This window comes from Sapajus apella, unplaced genomic scaffold (assembly GCF_009761245.1).
Source record: "Sapajus apella isolate SASKATOON/1434 unplaced genomic scaffold, GSC_monkey_1.0 scaffold19, whole genome shotgun sequence".
In the NCBI taxonomy this organism is placed as follows: domain Eukaryota; kingdom Metazoa; phylum Chordata; class Mammalia; order Primates; family Cebidae; genus Sapajus; species Sapajus apella.
In genome coordinates, this window is record NW_022436959.1 from 22,618,403 (window position 1) to 22,643,101 (window position 24,699).

The window sequence follows — 24,699 nt, forward strand, 5'->3', positions numbered from 1 at the left end:
GGAAAGGTTCTGCATCATTCTGATATCCTGTGGGTAATTATATTCTAATTATATGGTCGGGGGAAAAGAGTCTATAACTCAGAACTGATATTGTTCGTTGGACCCAATTAATTACATGCACATAATGAAAGTTCATGATAAGGTTGACTGGTAGTCAGTGCAAAAATTTAACTCGATTGAATCTTAGCCTAATGTGAGTACAGAATTTGACTTTAACCTGGTTAGAAAATACTTTGTCATGAGATCAATGGATATTTAAAGGAGAAAAAGACGAGAACAAATCCCATTATAACCTCTTTGTTTTTTAATTCAAGATCTTTTTCAAGGATGATAAAAAGGAGACCTAAGCTTTAATTCTAAATATTATTATCAATATTCTTTCATTATCTATAGTGATATTTTTATATTCTGTAAAGCCCAATACACTAACTATACAATGATAAATTTCTAGAACTGGCTCATGCTTTTACAGGGAGAGAAAATAGGCATAATAGGAAATATTATAGATTAATTTTATGAACATAAAATTTATATGTTATCAGTCTATTATATTGACTTCATTGAAGGGAGCAATTTTTTTTCAAGCTACCAACCTTCCTCAGACCCCTGTCCCAAACATACACAAACATAATCACGTATACAAAGACACACTCATAAGTAGGTATCCATTAATGAATTATATGTAAATTAAGAGTTCTGAAGAATAATCTGAAAGAATAGTCAATAGGCTGTGCATGTTTCATTTTGAAATGTGTTTTGAAGATGGTTTTTCTAAATATCAGCTCCCATCATTCTCCTCGTTTTCAATGTTTTCTTTGCTCAGTCTTTGGAAAGAACAGTATCTAAAATTGAGGAAAACAACAGAGAGAGGATTTTGTTTTTTCTTCTAAGAGCTTCCTGTCTCTTTTTTTCTCCACTGCTTTCTCTCTTTGATCTATTCTCTACCCTTCTCCATCATTTCTTGTGCATCTCTAATAGCCCCCAAATAGATGTTTTTATTTTAAAAAATTCTGTTGCTTTCCATCTACTTATTCACAACAAAAAGTATGTTAAGCTAAAGAAAGTGTAACTCATGATTTCTTGCTGAGTTCTTGAGCAGGTAGTGAAAACTAAGGGAATCATTTTGGTTCTGATGTTAATAAAACAGTTAACCGTTTATTGAGAACTTAAATATGTCAGACATTCTCTTTTTAATCCTTCAGGTAGGTGTAATTATGATGCCCAGTGAACATTTGAGGAATGTGAAGTTTAGGGAGATTAAGAAAATTACCTAGAACCACTCAATTTGTAAGTGGCAGGAGCGATAGTTTCTTTTCTCAATATCCCATGTTCTAAGGCTGTTTTTAATGTTCATGCTGCAGTCCCCAACAATTAATCATGCATGAAATAAGTTTAAGGAACCTAGCCCAGCCTTTCAGGAAATAAATGGAAAGAAAAACAATACTTAGAGAAAGTAGAGAAAAATAGATGTGAGGAGAAAAAAAGAGTACAATGTACCAGAGAATGAGGTCAAAAGAATGAATAGTTATTGTAAAATTATTTTACAAGTGTGTAAATATTCAAATATTCTTACTGTGGATCACGACTTAAAGAACACCTCTTTAATAATATCTACTTCTAATGATTTTGTGAAACCTAACTAAATAGAGGGTGTTACTCATTTCAAATGGTGTCTTTTGCTAGTTAATCAAGTAGGCAAGCCAGTAATGTTAAAATTTGGCTTAGTTGTTCTTACCGATTGCTTTTATGTTTAGAAATCCATGTTTGAGAGGATTTGGATATCTCTGTAAAGATAAATATTTAACATTTTAATTGACAACATTTGATATGTTTTAGGTTTTTACATATCCATTGCAGTAGGTACCCATTGCGCTTGTTTCACCTTTCCTGAAATTTCAGTTGCGTTTCCTTTCCAGACATACATCTAGACACATATTTAGGGAGAGAGGGTGGGAGGAGCCTCACACTCTCTTCTTGTCGATAGCCTCTGGACAATAAAATAGACATAAACAGTCATATTTATTAAAGTAAGAATAGAATATTTTGTGAACCATTACAGTTGAAGGGTTGTGAAATAACCACAGTTAAAAATATATATTACCATTAAATTTCTGTTAATGCAAGCTTTAAAATTTGAGTCAGGTGAGAAGAAGTTAGTCCAAGGACCCAGGATAAAATTACAATATGGGTAGCTTTTAAAATGTTTTGTTTTTATATTACATCTTAATTAGACATGTCAAAGTTTTGTGGAAAAGAAAAATAATTTATGATTCTTTTGATTGTCTTACTTGTATTATGACTGAAATACTCTTTATTAAAGATTTTAATAAAGATAAATATTATAGGTAATATTAAAACATTTTTACTTCACTTTCTGTTTAAAATTTGCATTGCATTCATGTGCATGAGTGTACACAAGGACCTCAAGTATTATAAAGTTTAAACAAATTATGTGAAACTGAAATATGAAAATAAAATTCATGGAAGTCAAATATATATGTAATTTATATATCTTAGAGATCCTCCCAATATATTTTATCTTGTGTGAGAGAACAACTTTAGCTGTCCAGCTAAGACAAAGTGTCATTTTATGAAGATGGTTTTTCTTTACCTTGCCCTAGTCTTTTCTCTGTCTCTTGCTTCTTTTCTGATGCCAGAGATATTCAATTGTATATGAAGGGGGAAAAATAGTTTTATTTGGAACACTTAAGCTAACTACTACACTGGAAGTTATTGTGTTAAATTAATTCGTATTATTCTTCAAGCCAGTTTTTCAGGCAAAACAAGTATGTGTGTGTGCGTGCGTGCGTGCGTGTGTGTGTGTGTGTGTGTGTGTGTATCACTTTGTAAATACAGTGATTTCTAAATATTTTCACTCTTCAGTATTTTAAAATAATTTTATTTCTAAACCACTTAGAAAATGGAGGCACAACTAAAAATAGTCATTTAAAAAAAATCTCTTCTTGCCACTACTGTTATTTGAACAAATAGAACCTGTGTTAGGGAAGCAATATTCTATCACTGACTTTATTTTCCTGGGCTAGGCAGCTAAGCTCTCTGATTTCAACTTCCCAATCTGAAAGATTGGTTTAGTGGGTGTATTAAATGAGGCAAAATAACAAACATGAAATATATATATATATATATGTGGAAAATATAAAATATATGTGTATTAATATAAATGTTCTTATATAGGTATAAGGTATCATTTAAAAAATTTTCCTTTGGTCTTGAAATAACTAATGACTCTTTTAATGTAAGTTCTGTGCTCTCATTATATCTTAACTAAGTCAAACCTCCAATAATCTCCACCAAAGATTTTTCTTTGTCCTATGACAATTTGGATTAAATTGTCAATTTAAAATGATTACACATTAGAAAATATGAAGACAAGAGATATCCTAATACTTAAGAATAATAGAATTTTAAAAAATTCTTTGATATTAAATTGAACTTAATAAGTGCCCTGAAGGTAAATGCATCTTTTAAACTAATTATCTGTACTGTGTATTCTATTTAATATTAAAAAGATACTGATTAAATAAAATCAATCACATTTCTCTGTAGTCACACCTCACATTGGATTAAATAAAAATATACAGTTTCTATATTAATTCTGATTAAAAATATATTACATTTAGAATCATGCACTCGTGATAATTTTCAAAAAAACTAAAATATTTTCTTTGCTCATCTTTGATATTTAAAAATTAAGTACAGGAGAGTAAAAAGAAGTAATATGATAGCTAAATTTATTTCCTAATAAGCTCCTACTTTTTTTAAGATCGAATTACCATGGTTTGCTAATTGTAACAGAAATAATCTGATGAACATGTGAATTTAAAATATAACTCTGTTTATACATTTGGTTGTAAACGAGCTTAGATATATGTTGGTTTGTCACTCTTGTTCTTGGAGTAAATTTTTAGTGTTTCTCTCAGAAGCCTGAGTGTTGCATAATAAAATTCTCAGGGCTGGTGGCTTTCTCTCTTACATGTTTAAAACTTCTAGCTCCAGCTGGATCATCAGTGTTGGTTAATCTGCTACTGCATTTTTGTGTGTTTGTTTTTTAGAGAAACAGCCACAAACCTCTGTTTCATTACCTTTTTCACTGCACCACCTCTTTGCCAACCTCACTTGCTCTCTATTGGTAGATACCTCATATCCCTACTGCTCCGAGAAAAAGGAAGACTTCACACATGTTATCCCTAAATTACCAATTAATAGCAAAATGATAGCTAGGTTTCAATTTCATACCACAATGTCTTTTCTTTTTCTTTTTTTGATAATTTCAAACGGGTTGTTTATTATCCAGAATGGCATAGTTTTTGCCTTTGCAACATCAGATCTGTTTTTACCCATGTGTATTATCTTCTTGGCCCCTGTGGGTTTCTGCATTTGCGATCCAAAAGAAACACATTCGGAAAAGTGCAATGCCTATCAATAACTGAAATATTGCTTTTTCCAAAAGCCCTTGTTTTTCATTTATCTTTGATAGTTTCCTCACTGTCTCTGTCTGTTCCTTTGTCCCAGCAGCCTAGAAACTTACCTCTATTTCCGTTTTAAAAGAGAGCTCCGTCTCCATGAAAATAGTACTCCTTCATTTCTCTCCCACCCGCCTCCATGACTTCTCCCCCAAACTTCTAGCAATTTCATAGTTTCCACTGAGATAATGTACATATTTTTATTTCATTTTAGAAACATTTTTACACACTTTTAGGCATTAAAGAATATAATGGAGGAGTAGAAAAAACTTTTTTCTCTCAAACTTTATTACAAAATGTTCACAAATAATATAACAAATCCATTGTATTTCCCACATATATTTGATAATTGCTATTATGTTGCCATAATTTCTTTATATATACTTTTCTAAGGACAATTTTCTACTTAATGACATTATTATACTCTCAACTAAGAAAATTGACAGTGATTCCATAATATCAGTCATTATCTTGTCCATATTCAAATGTCTACTCTTATCCCAAAGATGCTTTCTGTTGCCTTTATTTATTTACTTTTTTGGGGTGGTAAAAGTGGAAGTGGACCAGGAGCTATCTGAAGCTCTTGCGTTGCATTTGATTGTTATTCTCAACCATTTAGACAGCCATAATCTTTTCACTTGTCTGTCCAATGCCTGCTCTCTGCAAAGGTATGCATTGTAAGCATACATTCTTCTAAGGTAAAAGGCATCTCTGACTCATGCTCTGGAGGCTGAATGAAGTCTCTTATTTTGGTTGCTTGAGAGTCTCTGAGAGTTTCCTGGGTCCATGGCATAGAATAGGATAAGGATCCATAGGATAACATTCTTGATCTGAATTTGAGGAAGAGCAAACTTGTATATATTATGACAGAGATGGAAGAATTATATTCATGTCTTGCAGTGTTTATTCAGACCTTAAGTTTCAATCTGAAGCTAAGAGAGAAAGAAAGATAATAAGGTTAGCAATATCTTCGAATTAACCAAGAGAGAAACTAGCACAAACATTCATTGTCCCTCGTGTTCTGTAGACTGATTTGGACTCAGAAGCCAAGCATGTTCCTGAAATCAGAAAACTTTCAGTAAAGGCTCTACCAAACCTATGGTCAATTTATCTTCAAAACAACATCTGTTACTTCCATTAGATTCTCCTGTGGAGTGGAATAGCTGACCAGAGCTCATACTCTTCTACCTCATGACTTCTTTTGACCGGAAATCTGTACCTACAGTACTTTCTGCTTACATTATGGCGGCATCTTCCAGATAGAGCTGTATTCCTGAACACCTTAATTTTCCGTGAGGCTCTGCTGGACCTCTTCTTGTCCTTCTGTATCATTTTTGAGTGCATTGAATTCTTTTAGTCTATCTCTATTCTGCACAGCTGTGAGGGTGTCAGGTTTTACCTGTCTCAGATACAGCTATTTTGTTGTTGTTGTCATTCTTGCTGCCTTTCTAAAGTTCTACTGGGTAAGAAAGTATAATAATATCTGGACTCTCAGATTTTTCATACCTGTCTCGGTGATCTAGCATTGGCCAGACCGTCCCTCATATAACTTATATCTGGGGAGGAAAAAGGAATATACTGACTACCTCTTTCTTTGCAGGGACACACAAATATCTAAGAACTCCTGGCTTCCCTTCCAACTCTTCTTCTCCCATTCTAGCATGGGAAAACTTTAGTATTGTGTGTGTGGTTTGTCAACTGTTTATCCAAATATGTATTTTATGTTCTTACTTCCATAGAATGCAGGCTTTTGGAGTTCAGTGACTTTTTATCTGTTTCTTACCACAAAACTAAACAAAACAAAACCTTTCCAATGTGAACTACAAAGTGGGAGGTGGTGGTAGATAATGGAAAATAGAATTGTGAAGACTAAAGTCAATGTATTTTGCCCTATCTTTAAAAATTACTCTCAAGTAAAATCTTGCTACTTATTTAATTATACTTTTTATTCTTTTACTAATATTAATGGAATATGTTTTCTTATTTCCAGAGTATCACGAAATAAAATGAACAACATAAGCTATGTCTACGTTCAAAAGACACAATATTTTTAGGAAGGAATGAGAGTTGGACTTCAAAATGAAAAGTGGGATGGGCAAAGGGCAAGTTAAAAAATTAATGGAAATTGTTAATAAAAGAGAATGGAACTTGGAGATACAGCTGGCCAAAGAGGTTGATCAGCATGCCTTGGGTAGATGAAGTTGTGTTTTGGATAAATAATTTCACAACCTAACCCACTCTGTGTTCGAGATTTTCTTATTCAATGAAAAGATATTTATTTTTTTAATTCAAGGAAGCAGTAAAACTATACCAAGGAAATGTATTTTTAATTTACTAATTTATTTCACAGCCGTATAATGATATGCGAAACTTCATTGATACTTTGTTTTGAGTTTGACTCTTTCAGCTTTAATATGAACTTCTCTTTTTCAGCAGACTCTGCCCACTTCAGGAGTTTCAGTTCCTGAGGTGCGTAAGCAAAAACAGGTTTTCACACTTACAATTATAGGTCATTATACATCTTGCATTGCTATAAAGAACAATGCTGGCTCAGTTTCATTTGAATACCAGCATTTTATATTTTATTTTTTTCATATTCCACTAATTAGAAGTGAGGATTTTCATGTTTTCAGTGATGGAATATACTTGAAGAATTTTCAATCTGTAGGAAAACAAGTAGTTATGTGACCTAAAGTTCACAGAGAAAAATAAAGGTTACTTTGCAAAAAGTTTTTACTAGCATAGGAAAATAGGGTTATGTCCATTTTTTTCACATTAAAATATAGATACATTGCAGGAAATCCAAAACAATTATTCTTTGAGTCATTGAAATGTAAGCTTCAATGGCAGTAACTTGAGAGACTCTTGCTTACTTTGAAGTGCCCATCACTTTTAAAAGAATACAACTACATTAATCACCTGTCCCATGCCATTGTATAGAAAGACATCAGAATAAAATATAGTCACAGAATAAATGGCTTTTATTTTGAAAATAAAATGAAACATTGCCACAACAATTATTTTCAGTAACATCTTTGCTTTACCCTTGCGTTGATGAAGCAAAGCCTCCACATCGTTCTGTGACAATATACTATTCAATTGTTATTATCTCTATAGGAAATGCCCAAATCGCATTGGTTTCCTTAAAATTGTAATTTAAATCTGCTTGTTTTAGAAAGTATTACTTATAACATATGAATGCTACATAAGATTATGAATTTATTTAGAGGTTAACATGATTGCATGAAAGTGTAATAACTGCTATTTTCTCCCCACCAAAGATGGCTTTTTAATCAGTGTAGACCCCTTTGTTAAATTTAAAAAAAAAAGTTCTCATTTTTAGCCAAAGACATGCTTAAAAATACTTGGAGATACACTTAAATATAAGGTTTCTAATCTAGAAAATGTTAAGCTGATTTTATATTCTTTAAGTGAGTTGATGCCGTTAGGATAATTATAAAATATAGATGCTAAATTATATATTCAAGTGGCAAAAGTATTAGGACAGCTTACTATTGCATTGGATTATTTCAGTTTGACACCATTAATTTTACATCTTCAGGTTCTTAAGTTTGTTTCTGTCCTTGTCATCAACCCAATCAATGAATATAGGACCCTTGATTTGAGATGTAAAGTTTTCTTTTTAGATCTGTTAACCTCCAAAATGTCCCCCTGTATTCAATTATATAATTCATATCATATGGTTTTAGTAAATAGATCTAAATTTTTTAATATACTTTTTCAGTTTTTAGGAAAAATGTCATTTTGATATGAAGTGTTTAAAAGTCTTCCTATATTTATTTTTTTCTGGCACAATATATTGGTTTACATTAACTTAAACTTTACAATATCCCTCAAAGTCGTTATAGAAGATTTTTCAACTTTGTTGTTCCAAAAATTGCCTTAAGCCCATGCATGGATATATGCATGGCTGAGTGTGTGAATGCACATATATACACACAGAGAGACAAGAAACCTTATGTTCTACCATCAGGAACAGTTGCTCCTTGGTTAACGGAAAATGTGGTTAAAGTATATGTGGGAGAACATATAGAAAGATATATACATACATTAAATGTTTAACTTAAAATATGTAAATTTATATTCATTGGCTATATTTTTGAGGATTAGGGTCTTTTCTATGAGGACAGATCTTCTAATTGGAAATGGTGTCTTGTCTTCCTTGCATATATCACAAGCATATCACCTATAATAGCTTCAATTCTTTTAAAGTCTAACAAAATGTCAAGAACACCTGTGAACCAATTTGAGTGTAAAAATACTCGCTTTTTTTATTATTAATACCCAAAGCTTTCACAGTTGTTTTCTCTAAACTTAATTTGACCACTCCTCATACACACCACACAACACACACACACACACACACACACACACACACACAGAGCTTGTGTTATTTTGTCTTTGTAAAGCTTGCAAGTTATTTTTTATAGAGACGACTCTTTCATTTTGTATTCAAAATTCAATGATTCGAGTAATAATTACATTACACAGTTAACAATTACAAGGTAAGTTTTACTTGAAACTGGCATAAAAAGATTGGGGACTAAGAAGTCACTACGTTGGACATTTAACTTAGCTGGTAGAAGAAGGCAATGAGTGTGAGCATACAGGAGAGGTTCCTCCTGGTGCATACCTTCACTTTACTGTGAGGACAGTCAGTATGGTTTACAAAGGGAATGGAGAGTGAGGAAGTTTGAGATTGGTTACAAAGTCTGTTTTTTTTCTTGAGACAGAGTCTTGCCCTGTCACCCAGGCTGTAGTACAGTGGCACAATCTCGGCTCACTGCACCCTCCGCCTCCCAGGCCCAAGCAATTCTCCTGCCTCAGCCTCCCGAGTAGCTGGGATTACAGGTGCACACCACCATGCATACCTAATTTGTTGTATTTTTAGTAGAGGTGGGTTTTCACCATGTTGGCCAGGCTGGTCTCAAACTCCTGACCTCGTGATCCTCCCGCCTCGGCCTCCCAAAGTGCTGATATTACAAGCATGAGCCACCATACCAGGCCCACAGTCTGCTTTTATATATAAATTATATGCCTATGTATATGTGTATGTATACTGTATATATAATATATACGCACACACACACAAACTTACACACATTGTTTTATAATGGTGCTGCCATATGCTAGCACATAGTCAACATTGAATTATTTTGTCATAGACCCTCTCTTTCCTAAATTTCATTCCTTCCAATAAGGATTTTCTTAACAGAAGTCTTGTAAGTGGTTTATACCCGGGATAAAATTATCCTAGGAGCAAATACGAACTTCATGTCTCATGTATGAAAACCGGGACTTGTGGATCAAGTCACAAAGTGCACCTTCAAGTTTAGGAAGCGACTAACACCCCAGGTACTTTAAGACCAGTTGTCATTTTGTCTGCTTTGTTGCCTCCTGTTTCCCCCAAAGACACCACTCAGATTACCACAGCAATTATTCTCAGCTATGGTGATTTAGTGGGCAAATAAAGTATAGGATGTTAAATAAAGCACTTCTTTACAACATGTGCTTTTTACTATTGTGACCAGGCAGCATACCTGTGACTAACTTAATAATAGAATATGTCAAAATTCTTTATCTATACTTTAAAATCATTACTGTTTACTGAGTGCCTGTTTTATGTTAGTACTTTTATCTAATTTTTTTCCTTTTTTTAACATGAATTTTCCAATTTATAGTTAAAATTAGTGGGAACATAACAATGGTAAATAATTTGCCCAAGCTTAACCAGAAATAAAAGACAAAGATGTGATTTGGCTTCTAAGCTCATACTTTTGCCTTTACCCAAAGTTGTTTTTGTTTTTTAAAAATTACTCACTTAAGTTTAAAAGAAATAAAAATCTTTAGACCTTATATCATTTATTATATGTGTTTAAAACTTTTTAAAAAAAATTAAGACTGTTTTTCTATCCAGCAAATAGTTATACTGCAAATTCCACAGATTAGTAGTAGATTCAGAGCCTTTCCCATTTTTGAAATGAATTTGTTTCCTTCAGCCAGTAAAATGTTCAAATTCCACGTTAAGTCCATACTGATTAAAGGTGCAGCTTTGCAGTTTGTTATTAAGTTGGTGTCTCAGACTGCATTTTTGTAAGCCCCACTTGGGGCTGTGGTAACATTTCTGCATCAGAGAGATCTTGAATGCTGTGAATCTCCATATGATACCTTGGGTTAAAACTCTACAGTCTCTGGAAAATTCATGTGGCCTAGCTCCAGTGGCAGAAAGGAGTAAGTCTCCATTCAGGCAAGTTGTGCAGTAGTAGTGGGGAAGTAAGCTCTAGGATTCAAGCAAAGCTGTTGGCAGCAAAGCACTTGCCTTTGTAGCTTTGTACCAGTGGAGGTGGTTTGCTGCTGCCAGTTTCTCATGCTGAGATTGGACAAAAAGAAGAAAACCCTGTTCTTGAGGTAATCATCACTTGCTGCTTGCAGTTTGCCAGTGATCAATAACAGCAGGCTTAAGTATTGTGGTAAACAACCCTTTTGTGAAAGCAGTTTTCACCAATGTACAAATACTCTACCTCTGAGAATCAGCATGACGTAGACAAAGATTTTTTTTTAAGAGCACGTATTTAAAGTGAGGTCTTTTTATTTTATTTATTTCATCTTTCTGTTTACTGTGAATGGTCTTTTTGGCTTTTCTTCTCTGTTTATTATGATGATTATTCTTTTGGAATTCTAATACAATATATTCCCCAGTTAAGATTTGTTGTGCTACTTGTGGAGTCTCTGGATCACAAAACACTGAATTCTACATTTAAAATGTCTACATAGCAAACACAAATATCAATAACTGTATATTCTATTTTGTAGTTATAAGTTCTATATTCTTTCATGACTTTTTTTAAGTTAGAGTAGCTCTTTTCAGTGTTTGAATAATTTCTATTGATTAAAGCAACAATTTTCCAACTCTTTGTATATCTAAGATAATTTATCTGGCAGAAGGAAATTTGCCTTAATTATAACAATGTAATTTATTTTGTGATTTAGAGCCCAAAACTTAAAGAAAGAAACTGAAGGTTAAATGGCAAACACTGTCCCCTATTATCAGAGAGTAATTTTATTCTTAATGATTGTGCAAACTAAGATTGGTGAGCTCTTTCTGAAACTTTCAATAATTTCAACATTGGTAACTAACTCTCATAAATATCATAATAGAGCTCTGCCAGTCAGGGTCAATTTACCTCCCAAAACAGCTAGTGAAACTGGGAGGACAGCAAATTTTTCAAGGATGCAGTTGCCTTCCCTTCGTGTCCCTCATATTAAAAGGAAAGACAATTTTCTCATTGGATATAGAAGAATGTATTCAACTACCCTCCTATTAACTTGTGCTGCTTAAATAAAATATAATGAATAACTCAGAATGACTTCTATGTAAGTTGAAAATAAAGTAAAACAAATGAGTATTATATATATATATATATATATATATATATATATATATTTTTTTTTTTTTTTTTTTTTTTTTAAGACAGAGTCTCGCTGTGTCACAGGCTGGAGTGCAGTGGTATGATCTTGTCTCACTGCAATCCTCACCCCCCAGACTCAAGTGATCCTCCCACTTCAGTCTCCAGAGTAGCTGGGACCATAGGCATCTTACCACCACACTCGACTATTTTTTAAATATTTTTAGTAGAGACAAGGTCTCACCATGTTGCCCAGGTTTATCTTGAACTCCTTAGCTCAATCGATCCACCTCCTTCAGCCTCCTGAAGTTCTGGGATTACAGGCATGAGTCGCCACACTCAGCCTGTTTTTATTATTTCTGATTGCTTACTCTAAAGCAATTGTTTAGTCTCTTGCCCAGCTTACTTAGGGGGGGTTACTGCTTGGAGGGACATGAAACCATTTAATCAACTGCTATCTGCCAGCTAGAGGTTCTTAGCACACAGGAACTTCCTTAGCTGTATGAGTGGCCCAGAGTAAAATAATGTTAGTAGATAGCTTGGTAGCTCTTTAAAGACATATACTTGCATGTCTTAAATTTCCATTAACACGTAAATATATAATCCGTTGCAAATTGCCAGTTCCATTGTAACTAACCTTTTTTTTTTTTTTTTTTGAGATGGAGTCTCACTCTGTCATCCAGGCTGGAGTGCAATGGCGCTGTCTGGGTTCACTGCAACCTCCGCCTACCGGGTTCAAGCGATTCTCCTACCTCAGCTTCCTGAGTAGCTGGGATTACAGGCCCATGCCACCATGCCTGGCTAATTTTTGTATTTTTAGTAGAGACGGGGTTTCACCATGTTGGTCAGACTGGTCTCGAACTCCTGATCTCAAGATCTGCCCGCCTTAATCTCCCAAAGTGCTGGGATTAAAGGCATAAGCCACCACACCCAGCTGTAACTAATCAAATTAAATTTTGTTTAATTCTTCTAATGTAAGCATTTAATAATTTAAATGCTAAATAACAATTGTTGGGTAATTTGGAAGAATAACTATATTAAGGTATATCACATTGCACATTTTTACAAAATATTGATTCTGTTTTTTATATGTGGATGCAAGATCCCTGGAGTAAATTATTTCCACACTTGTCAACAGCATTATGTTTTTGAACAGCTAACACAAGCTATGTGTTTTCAAATATAAGCATAGAACTTTTTAAATTTAAATATATGCCTAATGTAACTACTGAAATTTTTTTCATATACACACAGATTTGGAAATACAAAAACATTTTGTATAATGGCAATGTTGATGAGCACTCAAATAGGCAACCACAACTATTTTACATCATTCATAGTAATTTTTATATTGAATACATGCTTCAATGTAGACAAAATATTAAGGACTACACACTTTCTATTAAACCTAAACAACTCTGAGGAACAGGTATCACTACCTACATTTTGCAAAAGTATAAACCCTCTAGGTTACATGATCCTAAAGTAGCAGAGATGAAATTCGTCTCAGGAGCTCTGATTCCAAACCTTATCTAATAATTTACTCTTCTTATACATTATGCCATTTAACTATCTATGAACAAAATTATAATTCACAAACTTAGAAAGAACTTTCTTTTAAAAATCAATATTTTGCCAGAAATTATGCTTGTATGAAAGCGCATCATTTTCTAAATAACTTGAATTTCAGGAACCCTAATATGCCATTCATTTTCAGCAACACACAAAATATAGTCACTGTTTTTGCACCATGGAATTGCAAGGTAAATGGACTATACTGAGTAGCATTTATTTTAGTCAGAGACGATTTCTGATTTATCTAGCTCTTATATATTTAAAAATAGTTTTACTTTGGAAGCTACTTAAAAATATATTTCTAGGAATAAATTCAAAGCCTGATAGCAGAGAAGGATGACTGTACTTGGGCAATGATTACTCTAAATACCCTGACTTGATCATTACACATTATATAAATGTAAAAAATTTCTCAGTTACCCCATACATTTACACAAATAAACACCTATCTTTCTAAATTACAGAAATTGAAGTGGTACTCTTACAAACAAATATAAAAACTAGGATATATATTTAGCTGAGTAAGTGATAGGAAATGTGTGGCACAAAAGCCCTTAAGTAGCCATGGCAGACATTACCAGTCAATCAGGACAATTTTTCTCATCAACCCTGGATCCGCAAGAATCCTTCTCAACCGTATGCTTCAAAAACTTAGAAAACTTTTTTAAAAACCTTTTTCATTTATGTCTTCATTTATCTTGACATTTGTTAGTCATGATTTAGGGTTTGATATAGACCAGTGAAACAAAGCAAGTCATTTTTTCTTATGGAACTTTGACTAATATGAAAGAATGAAGGCAATTAAACAAATCAAATAATATTTCAAGTTCTAATAATTGATATTTTAAAAGGAGGTTAAAGGGGCTAGAGAACCTTGTGTGACATTTGACCACATCATGAAGTGAAAACCAAGGCCAACAAATATGCAGTGGCATGTTTTCCAGCAGAGTGCAGAATGATTGCAAAAGCTCTGAATTAAAAGCATGATTGTTATGAACAAGGAACAATGAAGAGGCCATTGCAGCTGGAGTGGAGTAAAAAAAAGGGATGAGTTTGGCTTTTGTGCAGAGACCTTGGTATAGGGAGACAGATTTTGGAAGTAGATTGATTCCTTAGGTGATAGCTACAATAATCCAAGCCAAAAAAGGTAATGGTTGTTTAAACCATGTAATGAGGCAGGTGGTGAGTAGTCATTCAGTTTGAAAGTGGGTAGTAAATTTTTAAAGAAACTAATTTTGGACGTTGTACAATTAGGTGTTTCAGACTCTAGTGTGGAGATACAGAAACAGTATCTGTATATAGGAATTAAGGCTCCGTTATAAATGAGACCTAGAATTATACTTAGAAGTCTTCATAAAAATGAAATTGAAAGCTATGGGAATGAATGAAGTTACCTAGAGAGTGAGTATAGATAGAGAAGATGAGAAGTCTAAGGAAAAGGCTGAATCTTACAGGTTGTGAAGCTGGAGAGATGGGCAAAAGAGACTATGAGGGAGACATTGTAAAGGAAGGGAGAGCTCAGAGAAACAAGTGTCCTAGAAGCCACTTGAAGCAAGTTTTCAAAAAGTAAGAAGTGATGAATTTTATCAGTTGCTGCTGAAAGTTTTGAGAAGATGAAGACTGACCCTTAGAGGTGAAACTGAGATGGTCGTCAGTGATTTTAATAGAAGATAGTTTCGTGGCATAATGGTGATAAAAATTGATTGGGCTGTTTTAAGAGAGAGCGAGAAGAGAGGAAATAGAAACAGGGAGTAGGCTACTACTAAAATAAATTGTCCAGTATCAGGAACAAAGGAATTAGCTAAGACGGAATGTCAGTATTAAGCGATATGCTATCTCTGATATAAACAATAGCTTAAAAGTCCATCGTGCAGTTAAAACTCATTTTCAATACTGCATGTATTTATAAGCTTTTCTTAGTACTTAGTACCACATTCTTAACATTATAATTCTATACCCTTTATCTGTATCATTGCATATAAAATAATCAACTTTAGTGATCCTTAATAACTTTTGATAAAGAGTCATAATTGGGCACATAGGGATAATACAATTTGGTATTCATTCTCATTATTTCTTTAAATGATGTTTTGATCATGAAGCTATCATATATATTTTGAGCCAGTTGAAAACAATAGCTTTCATATTATTCACTAGGAACTTCAAATTAGAAAGTTGGGCCTTAGTTTGTAACCATGAAACTCTTCTGCTAGTAAAACAACTTAACATTTTATTATGTTGTTTTCCTAATTTTTATTTTTATCAAAGGTTTTTTTTGTTTGTTTGTTTTTTAAACAGGACAGACAATCAACAGTGAAAAAGGAAAAGAGTAGTTCCCAGCAGCCAAACAAAGTGATCGACAAGAACAAAATGCAGAGAGCCAACTCTGTTACTGTGGATGGACAAGGCCTGCAGGTATGATTTTTTAAGTAGAAATTTTAGTAGGTTTCATATTTGTTACTTCTAGGCCCTCAAAGGGGCATATGTTCAGCTATCAACACATTTGTTTAATGTGCATATTAGCTTAGTAGACTCCTTCAGAAATATCTTTATTAATTTATCAAAACGTCAGTCTTATGGTTGATTGACAGTAACATTCTGGTTAGATTAATCATTTATGATTTTATCTCCATTTAAACTCAAATTGGCAAGCGATCTTTTGAAAGATTTGCCAATTATTGCTAAGTATAAACACTTATTAGATACATATGTGTTATTTATTTACAGGTATACTTCATCTCTCTATATATACACTTAGTTTGGGTATGATTTGAAGAGTCATTTTGATAACAAGAAAAGTCTTTAGGAGAGAAGGAAATAAACTCTGTATGAATATACTTATTTCTGAAAATTTTTAATAAATTTATTATATTTCTATCTTTCAAAATTTTAAGTCAAAATTTAAACCCCAATACATTTCTAGTTTAAATAAACGCAGTCATTTTTTAATACTATTACTTAAGAACCTATAAATTATCCTTATGGTCTCTGGCATCAAGAATAACATTTTAAGACATTATATAGGACGAATGCATGACATTTACTTACCTCTGTTTTTTTAACTGTATATCTTACTTCAACAGGAAAATGCGCAATAAAGTTGGCTTAATTTTTAACATTGTGGACTTACGTATGTTTTTCTACTTATGTTTTGCCTTCCAACTGTCTATGCTTCAAGTTTTACATTCTCTGGGAATATTTACCAACGATTTAACACACAGAAATTATGTCACACACTTGCATTCAATATATTTGATTTTCTGTCATTTTTAAAATGTATTTTAAATGTATTACTTTATGTATTTTGTATTTTAAATGTATTACTTTATGTCTGATGCTATAGATTATGTCTTTTGTATTTTTCCATATGCAAACACAGTTCAGGGTACATAGTAGATCCCTAAATGCTTGCTTCTTCATGGTCTTGAATACCTCATTGAAAATTTAATAATACTTTACTAAATATTGATAACTGTTACTGTTTGTTTTTTATCTAAAAATCTGTTATGAATAGAAAATTTTTCACAAATTATGAAACTCAAATATAAAAAAGAAAATTCTGGGGCTGGGCACGGTGGCTTATGCCTATAATCCTAGCACTTTGGGAGGCTGAGGTGGGTGGATCATGAGGTGAAGAGATCGAGACCATCCTGATCAACATAGTGAAACCCTATCTCTACTAAAAATACAAAAAATTAACTGGGCATGGTGGCATGCACCTGTGGTGCCAGCTACTCGGGAGGCTGAGGCAGGAGAATTGCTTGAACCCAGGAGGCGGAGGTTGCGGTGAGGTGAGATCGCGCCATTGCACTCCAGCCTGGGTAACAAGAGCGAAACTTCATCTCAAAACAAACAAACAAACAAAAACAAAAGAAAATTCTGAATGACAAAATTATGATATGTTAGAAAATATAAAATTTGATTGTAAAAAGAGTAAACCAGGATATACATTTTGGAAGCCATATCTATATGTTTAGAAATCTCATAGAAGGCATCAAATATGAAATCTATGCTTAATTTTAGTAGCAAAAAAATCATAATTAAATGATCCTATAAAATTTGTATTGAAACAAAGCAACATTTCAATTCAATATGTGGATGGCTAATATTGATAAGTTTAAATCTTAAGCTATTCTGGGTTCTTGCAATAAAATTAATTAAAGGGAAGCCTAATTCTGAAGTCTAATTGTATTTCACTTGTGGCTAGGCCCATATGTGTCATCACAGAAGAGAGGCATATATCATTTGTTAATAGTATAGCTTAAGCATTATGATAGTATTTTATACATATTAACTTGTTTAATTCTCTCAATAAACATATGAGATTAATACTATTATTGTTATCATAATTTTCAAAACCGTAGCTCAGGTGTAAGATAACTTCCCCAAGAACACAGTCAGTGGTAAAGCCAAGGTTTGAATAAAGACCATCTGACTCAGTTTATGTTTCACTCCCAAGACACCTTGTCTCTTTGCTTAAAAAATTTTAACATGTATGTAACAGTTACATTTCTGACCATCTTGTTCTTCTGTGTACTTTTATACTGCTGCAGGCTTTGAGATGAAATTCATGTATGTAACAGAGTTTTAACTTCTCTGATCTCAGTTTTCTAATATTTTCATAATCATACCTGAATTTTCCCAGACATCAAAACCAAAATTATGTAATACATGCAGTGCTTTAAAGGTTTTAAGCTTACAAAAAACATGTTTTGTTTTATTTTCTATTTTAATGTAATGTGAAATATTTGAATTTATTACAACTAAGTTGTATTAAAAATCTTAGATTATTAACATTCTTTATAGATATTTTTAATCTTTCTAACCAGATAATAACTTTATAACTTTCTTTGGCATATAAAAGTGTCAGCTAAAGTTGTTAGTGGAAAAAGTATAGAAATCTGTCCTAATAAAACTTTAGTAAAAACAAATACTATATGTGTAGTAATAATTTTTTGAATTTAAAAAAAGGTATATAATCATGTGCAAAAGTCTGTTGTACCTCAGAAGAAAGGACCAAAATAGAATACACATATATAGTTGCATAGTTTTGGAGAAAAAATTAAAAGAATAAGGTACTAGATAGCTATTATATGCAAAATGAAAAAAATGGTAATTTTATGTTATATTTAACAATTTAAAAATACTAAAATGTTTGGTTTTGATCAAGAAAGGTAAAAAGATCTTCCATGAAATTAATTTTTTTATGAGCTTTAAAAAATATATATCATTAAAAAGCATTGAGTTGCAGCCCAGTTTGCATGTAACTCAGTGACAGAAGAGATCTACACTGCTTAAAGAAGACTATTAATCATAGTTAAGCACATTCATCTTATTTCTTTCCAGCTAACCAGCATAATGATCAGGATTATTATTTCTAATTAGAGGAAGTAATAGATCATGTATAACCTTAGGATGAGTCTCATTAATTAACCCGAGTCCTGGGGGACTTCAAATAGAGGTGGTTAGGCACTCTGTCTTTGTCATCACTCACACCATAGGTTTACATTTAATACATATGATCAGATGTAATTGAAACTACGATTTCTTAACATGCAAGAGATAGAAAATTACAGAGGCTCTCTCACATGTGAGCAAATAAGGAGAAAAACAGAACAATTGTTTAAACCGTATTATGTTGAAGTTACCTTGTTCCTCACTATTCTTTGAGAGACATTTCCAAATAGAAGAGTCATTTAAGAACTAACAAATCTAGTTTCTGATACTTTTAGCACAAGAAAGAAAGGAGGACCCTTATGGTTAAATATCTAAAACTGAACCGGTGTCTTTTCTCACAAAACTGCCTCTTTCTGTTATCTTCTTATTTGTAATATCTTATTCTTGTAATCTCCAAGACTATAAACCATACATACACATACTACATGTAACTGTATGGTATATATATGTATGTTAAATTATCTCTATATGATTAGTTCACTTTCTTTGATGTATGTGTGTGCATGTCTTTTGTTCACTTTAGAATTCTCTACCCTGTTGACTCATTCATAATTAGCCCTTCATTGACATTCTAACCCTCTGTCTAAATCCAGAATTATTACTCTAGTTTTGAGCATTACAGCAACCTTTAAACTGAGTTTCTCCATATACCAAAAATGGTAGATAATAAATGATGTAAAAAAAATAGAGCTGAGTAAGATAAGAAGTATCAGGGCTGAGAGTTGGATTTGTCTATAATTTTAAGTACAGTGGTGAGATTAGGCCTCATTAATAAAGTGATAATTGGCTAAAGACTTAAAAGAGACGAAGCAGTTGGCCATTTAGATATATGGGGAATGGACAGCCCTAAGGTAAGTATATGCCTGGAAAGTTCTATGGTCAACAAGAACTGTAGTTGGAGTGGTGTGGGCAAGATGGGAAGTGGTAGCAAGTAGTTTGTAGAAGTAACAGGGCTAGATTTTATAAAGCCTTGAAGGTTTCAATAAAGATTGACTTTTGATCTGAGTGCAATGAGAAGATATTGGCGGGAGGGATAAGCAGAGGAGTGACATGACTTGAATTATATTTTAAAAGGCTTACTCTTATAAAGATTAGATTGTTTGGGAGCCAAGAGTCCGGTAGATTAGTATTGAAGTTATTCAGGGGTTATAGGATGTAGGCTTATTAGGGTGGAGAAGTGGAGGTAGAAAGATGTGATGGAATTCTAAATATATTTTGAGAAAAGGGTCAAAAGGATATGCTGATGAATTGACTACAGGGTTTAGGAGAAAAGTGATGAGTCAGGAACTTTTCCAAGATATTAACAGTTTGGTCCATGCAACTGAAATGATGCAGTTGCCATTGACTGAGATAGGAAAGAATCTGTATGAATGTTCGAGGGAAACTTGTATTGCTGTTAGATATCCAAATAAAAATATCAAGTAGGCAGACCAATAGATGAACCTAGAATTTAGAAGAAAGGACAGACATGAATTTGGAAGTGAAAGGCACTGATGGAAGCCATCAGATAAGATGAAATCATTAAAGGACGGAGTGTGTATATAGAGAGAAGTAATTGAACTGGGTTCTGAAGCCATTCTAATTCCAAAAACATGCTCTTTAAATGTACTATTTTAACTGCCCCTTTATGTGAATAAATAAGATTTTACATGATGAACTCTAATCAGTATTGTAGAGAATCCAGTGTGAACAGTCTCCTGGAATAACCTGCACACCGAATTTATAACCATTCTTCAAAATTTCAACTACCACAGATGCTATAGAAATCTTTCTTAAAAATGTGTTCTCTTCATCAGTATTTTTTTTGTTATACCTTATTACTGTATCTCAATTATTATTTAATGGTTTTGAAAAGACATAGGGTTCTGTAGAGAGCCTCGGGTACAATGGTAGGGTCATGGGAGATTGAGAACAGGTTCAGGGTTCTTTCATGCTTTAAGCAAAGCAACTAGGATGTCATCTGTTCTATGTGCTGTTCTACTTCAGATGGTCTCAAATGCTGTATAAATATGTACTTCCAAGAATGAAGAGCTTTAAGCTGACATAATTTTTGATATAGTTGTGTTTTTGTCTTTCACCTCCTACTCCACCAAAATCTATGACAAAAATGACACAATATTTTAGGATGGCAATAAATCTGTTTTCAGCATAACTAAGTTTTACATTTTTTTCACAATTTTTTGTGAAAGTAAAAATTCTAAATTCATAGATAAGTTAGATACAGTCTAAGAGAGAATTAGTAAGCTTGAATGTAACATCAGTACCTGACTACATTGCTACCTCAGATCCCATTTAGGTCTCATCAGTTGTCCCAGTAATGCTTTTCTCCACAAACTAGTCCAGAATCATATTAGTTTTCTGTTATTGATTGTTGTGTATTGTGTGTATCTCTCTCTATATATATATATGTATATATATATATATATATACATATATATATCACACACACACACACATATATATATATGATAATGTTTTCATATGTAGGAAATACTAATGTAAATTGGAGTGGTAGTGATGTAGCATAATTTTGGCAACTTACTCTCAAATGGTTGAGGGGGAAACAGTTAATTATAGAGTCATTGCAACTTTTCTGTAAATTGGAGATTTTTTTCAAAACTAAAATATTACTGTAAAATTTTAAAAATATTACTGTAAGATATTTTCATAAAACTATTCACCAAAATCAGGCACACTGAGTTTCAGAAACTAATAAAACTGTTTATATTTGTTTTGTCAGTAGATACATTTTATGATTGCAATACAATGCAAAGATAGTTTTTGCCTGATTGATCTGTTTGAAAACCAGAATCTGGAATCAAACAGTCAGATCAAATTAACTAATTGAAAGACTACATGTAATAATATTGACATTTTTAATTTATCTCATACTTTATATGTTAGGATTGTCTGAAAAAGAACTTATACTCAATAATGAGAATAGTATTATGTAAAATAATGGCTGCTAATTGATTGGTATTATATCTGCATTTCCATATTAGATATTCAACTTTTGCCACTTGTGGAATATCATCATTGTTCTAAATTATTTAAATTCTCTTTGATTTTTCTAATACGTTTAATCTGTTTCTCCATTTAACTACCCCTAAAAATTACATCAAGTTTGTATTTTATTTTGAGATACCTTACAGACTACAGTCTATTCCAGTGGGATATTTATTTGTTCGTAATGGTATGTAACTTATAACACAATTTTAATTGCCGTTTATTTGATAATTTATAGTCATGTCTATAAATATTCTAACAAATATCTGTGAAGAAAGACATTTCAAAACATAGTTTGAAAATAATTCTATGTATTGGACTCAGTATGAATTTTTGTATAATCTCGTATAATAATAGAATGAATGTTGACTTTTATAGGGAGTAAAGAAAAATTCATCCTAATGAGTATTTGGGTTCAGATTTAATACTTTGCTCATGCTTAAAAATCCTTATGTACATTGAGATTACCATTTCTACTTAAAAACAAGGAGAAACAATTCAAGTTGACTAAAAAGTCAACTAAAATCTACATCTATTTATTATTGCTTATTTGCTTAGGAATACATTAGGAGTTTCAATTTTGTAATAGGATGAGACATTTTAAAAAATCATAGGTTTTCAGATATAGTTTATTTTTTGGTATTTCTTCATTTTAGTTTTTAATGGGAGGACGGGGTACCCATTGCAATCCGCGGCCACCATGGCTTAAAGATAATCGAAACTTTATATACATTAATTAATCATGCACATTTGGTTCAGGGAAGACCTGGGAAGTTGCTGGAGAAGTTCCTCATGCTCATCCTTCTCCCAGCTGAATTGAAGACAAATTAGGAAGAAAGAAACTTTGTCCTCTTTACAATGGAAAGTAAAACAGAAACAGACATGGTAAATTATAATGAGAGCTAGTTGAGTATGTGTAGCAAAATTAAGAATATTTTATTCAATCTTCTCATTTAGGTAATGTGAAGATTTTAACATTTCCCTGTTGCCTATTCTCATTAGAAAAATGCCATTTTACTAAAGAAGGGGAAGAAAATATGTTAGTAGAATATTTTAACATATTGTTAAATGGACAGGAAGGAAGGGTATGATATGGTAAAATGAGTGTTTTTAATTGTCTCGTTAAATGTTTAATACTTTCTAGGGGAGAAATAACACTGCAGTAAAGATAATTTGAATCTACTTTCAAAAAAGCAGATTGATCTAAAATTGTTCAACTTAGAATTTAGAGGATACAGTTAGCTGAATACTTTTTTTATTAAAACATTTTCTTCACCCCACTGTATTTAGATGGGAGTTGTATAGGGTTATATTGAATAGGAATACTTTTATTTTTAAAAGTCTATTATTTTAACATTGGAATCAGGTAATAGACAACACTTGTCCTTTCCCACTCTATCTAAAATAACTCTGCTGGCACCAGTAAAGTGCTGTCACCTTACCTGCTTTATTTCCCATTATGGCATGTTTCATTACTAAATATACATTTGTTTATTGTCTATTTCTCCACTATAATATAAGCTCCCTTAGGACAGAAACTTTGTCTTTCTTGTTTAACCTAGAGCTGAGTTGTGATGAAAGCAGTAGCACATGACGTGTAGTACAAAGTCAATTCCTGTTACCTGCAAGAGAGATTAGTATTTAACGGACTCCATTTAGCCAATAGACTTGATTAACTAGCAGTGTATTCGCAAGCAGGAAAAGAAAGTACTGAACAAATTGTATAGATAAGGACTCTTAGGCCAAAAAGGACCTCAAAGGATCTTAATTTTCTTTCTAGTTCACAGGCAGCTGGGAAGATGAATTCCACACATGCCTCAAAACTCTCAATTAGGACTCCTGCATAAAAGGAGGTCTCTCTATAAGTTGATCTTTTCTTTGCTTCTCATGGTGTTTTCCTCAAATTCTGCTTTATTCTGCCTCTTTCACTTACTGTCTGAAAACTGTAACTTTGGTTTTCATCTCACAGGAATTACGAACGTTATTCCCTCTTCCTGACTGCCTTCCCCTCTGCTGGGTACCTAGATAGCCATGCCTTTCTTTGTGGAGGAGGTATTACTGTTAAACACAGCACACACACACACATACACACACACACACACACAGACACACACACGTTGTAAAAACAGTCATTTTATTGAAATTGCATATTGGTATTTCATGATATAGAAATAACAGTGAGACTTCTTCGTATATAATGTGCCTAATATTTTTTCCATATATATAACTTTTCTTATAGGTCACTCCTGTGCCTGGTACTCACCCACTTTTAGTTTTTGTGAACCCCAAAAGTGGTGGAAAACAAGGAGAACGGTATGTTTTTAAATTAATTTTAGTGTCTAAGTCACATATGTGTAAAAAATATAAAACGATGATGTAAAAATTCTTAAAAACAACTATTTCTCACTGTTTGCTAATTTTAATGCAAAATAAATGGTGCTAGCATGTAAGATGTTTATATGATCTTGTTTTCAGGATTAAAATTTTAACACAATGGCCTTTTGTAAATATTTTTATTATCATAGCTCAGATGTCTGAATTCTGTCTACCCCACCTATCACCCGGTTCCCCTAACAAAGAGCATGCCTTCATAAATACTGTTGAATGAAAATTGGTTCTCTAAATGGTAAACAAGATAAATTCAGGTAAATCATAACCCAGTACTAAGAAACAGAATTTATATCTAACTTCTAGGCAAAATATATTATAATGATTTTTCTGCATGTGCATTTTGGAGAAAATGATGCCGT

The 24,699-nt window shown here is 32.7% G+C and overlaps 1 protein-coding gene across 13 annotated transcripts in view; it reads left to right on the forward strand.

The window, feature by feature from the left end:
* The window catches only part of DGKB (diacylglycerol kinase beta), a 723,408-nt gene that overhangs the window by 258,626 nt on the left and 440,083 nt on the right, over positions 1-24,699 (forward strand). For 8 of the 13 annotated variants that reach the window (XM_032286738.1, XM_032286728.1, XM_032286732.1 and 5 more), the window contains 3 exons: positions 6,918-6,953; positions 15,785-15,901; positions 24,189-24,262. In XM_032286738.1, the coding sequence (XP_032142629.1) occupies positions 6,918-6,953; positions 15,785-15,901; positions 24,189-24,262 (227 nt within the window). The remainder of the gene's footprint in view (positions 1-6,917; positions 6,954-15,784; positions 15,902-24,188; positions 24,263-24,699) is intronic. The other 5 variants (XM_032286734.1, XM_032286735.1, XM_032286736.1 and 2 more) reach the window with 2 other exon arrangements.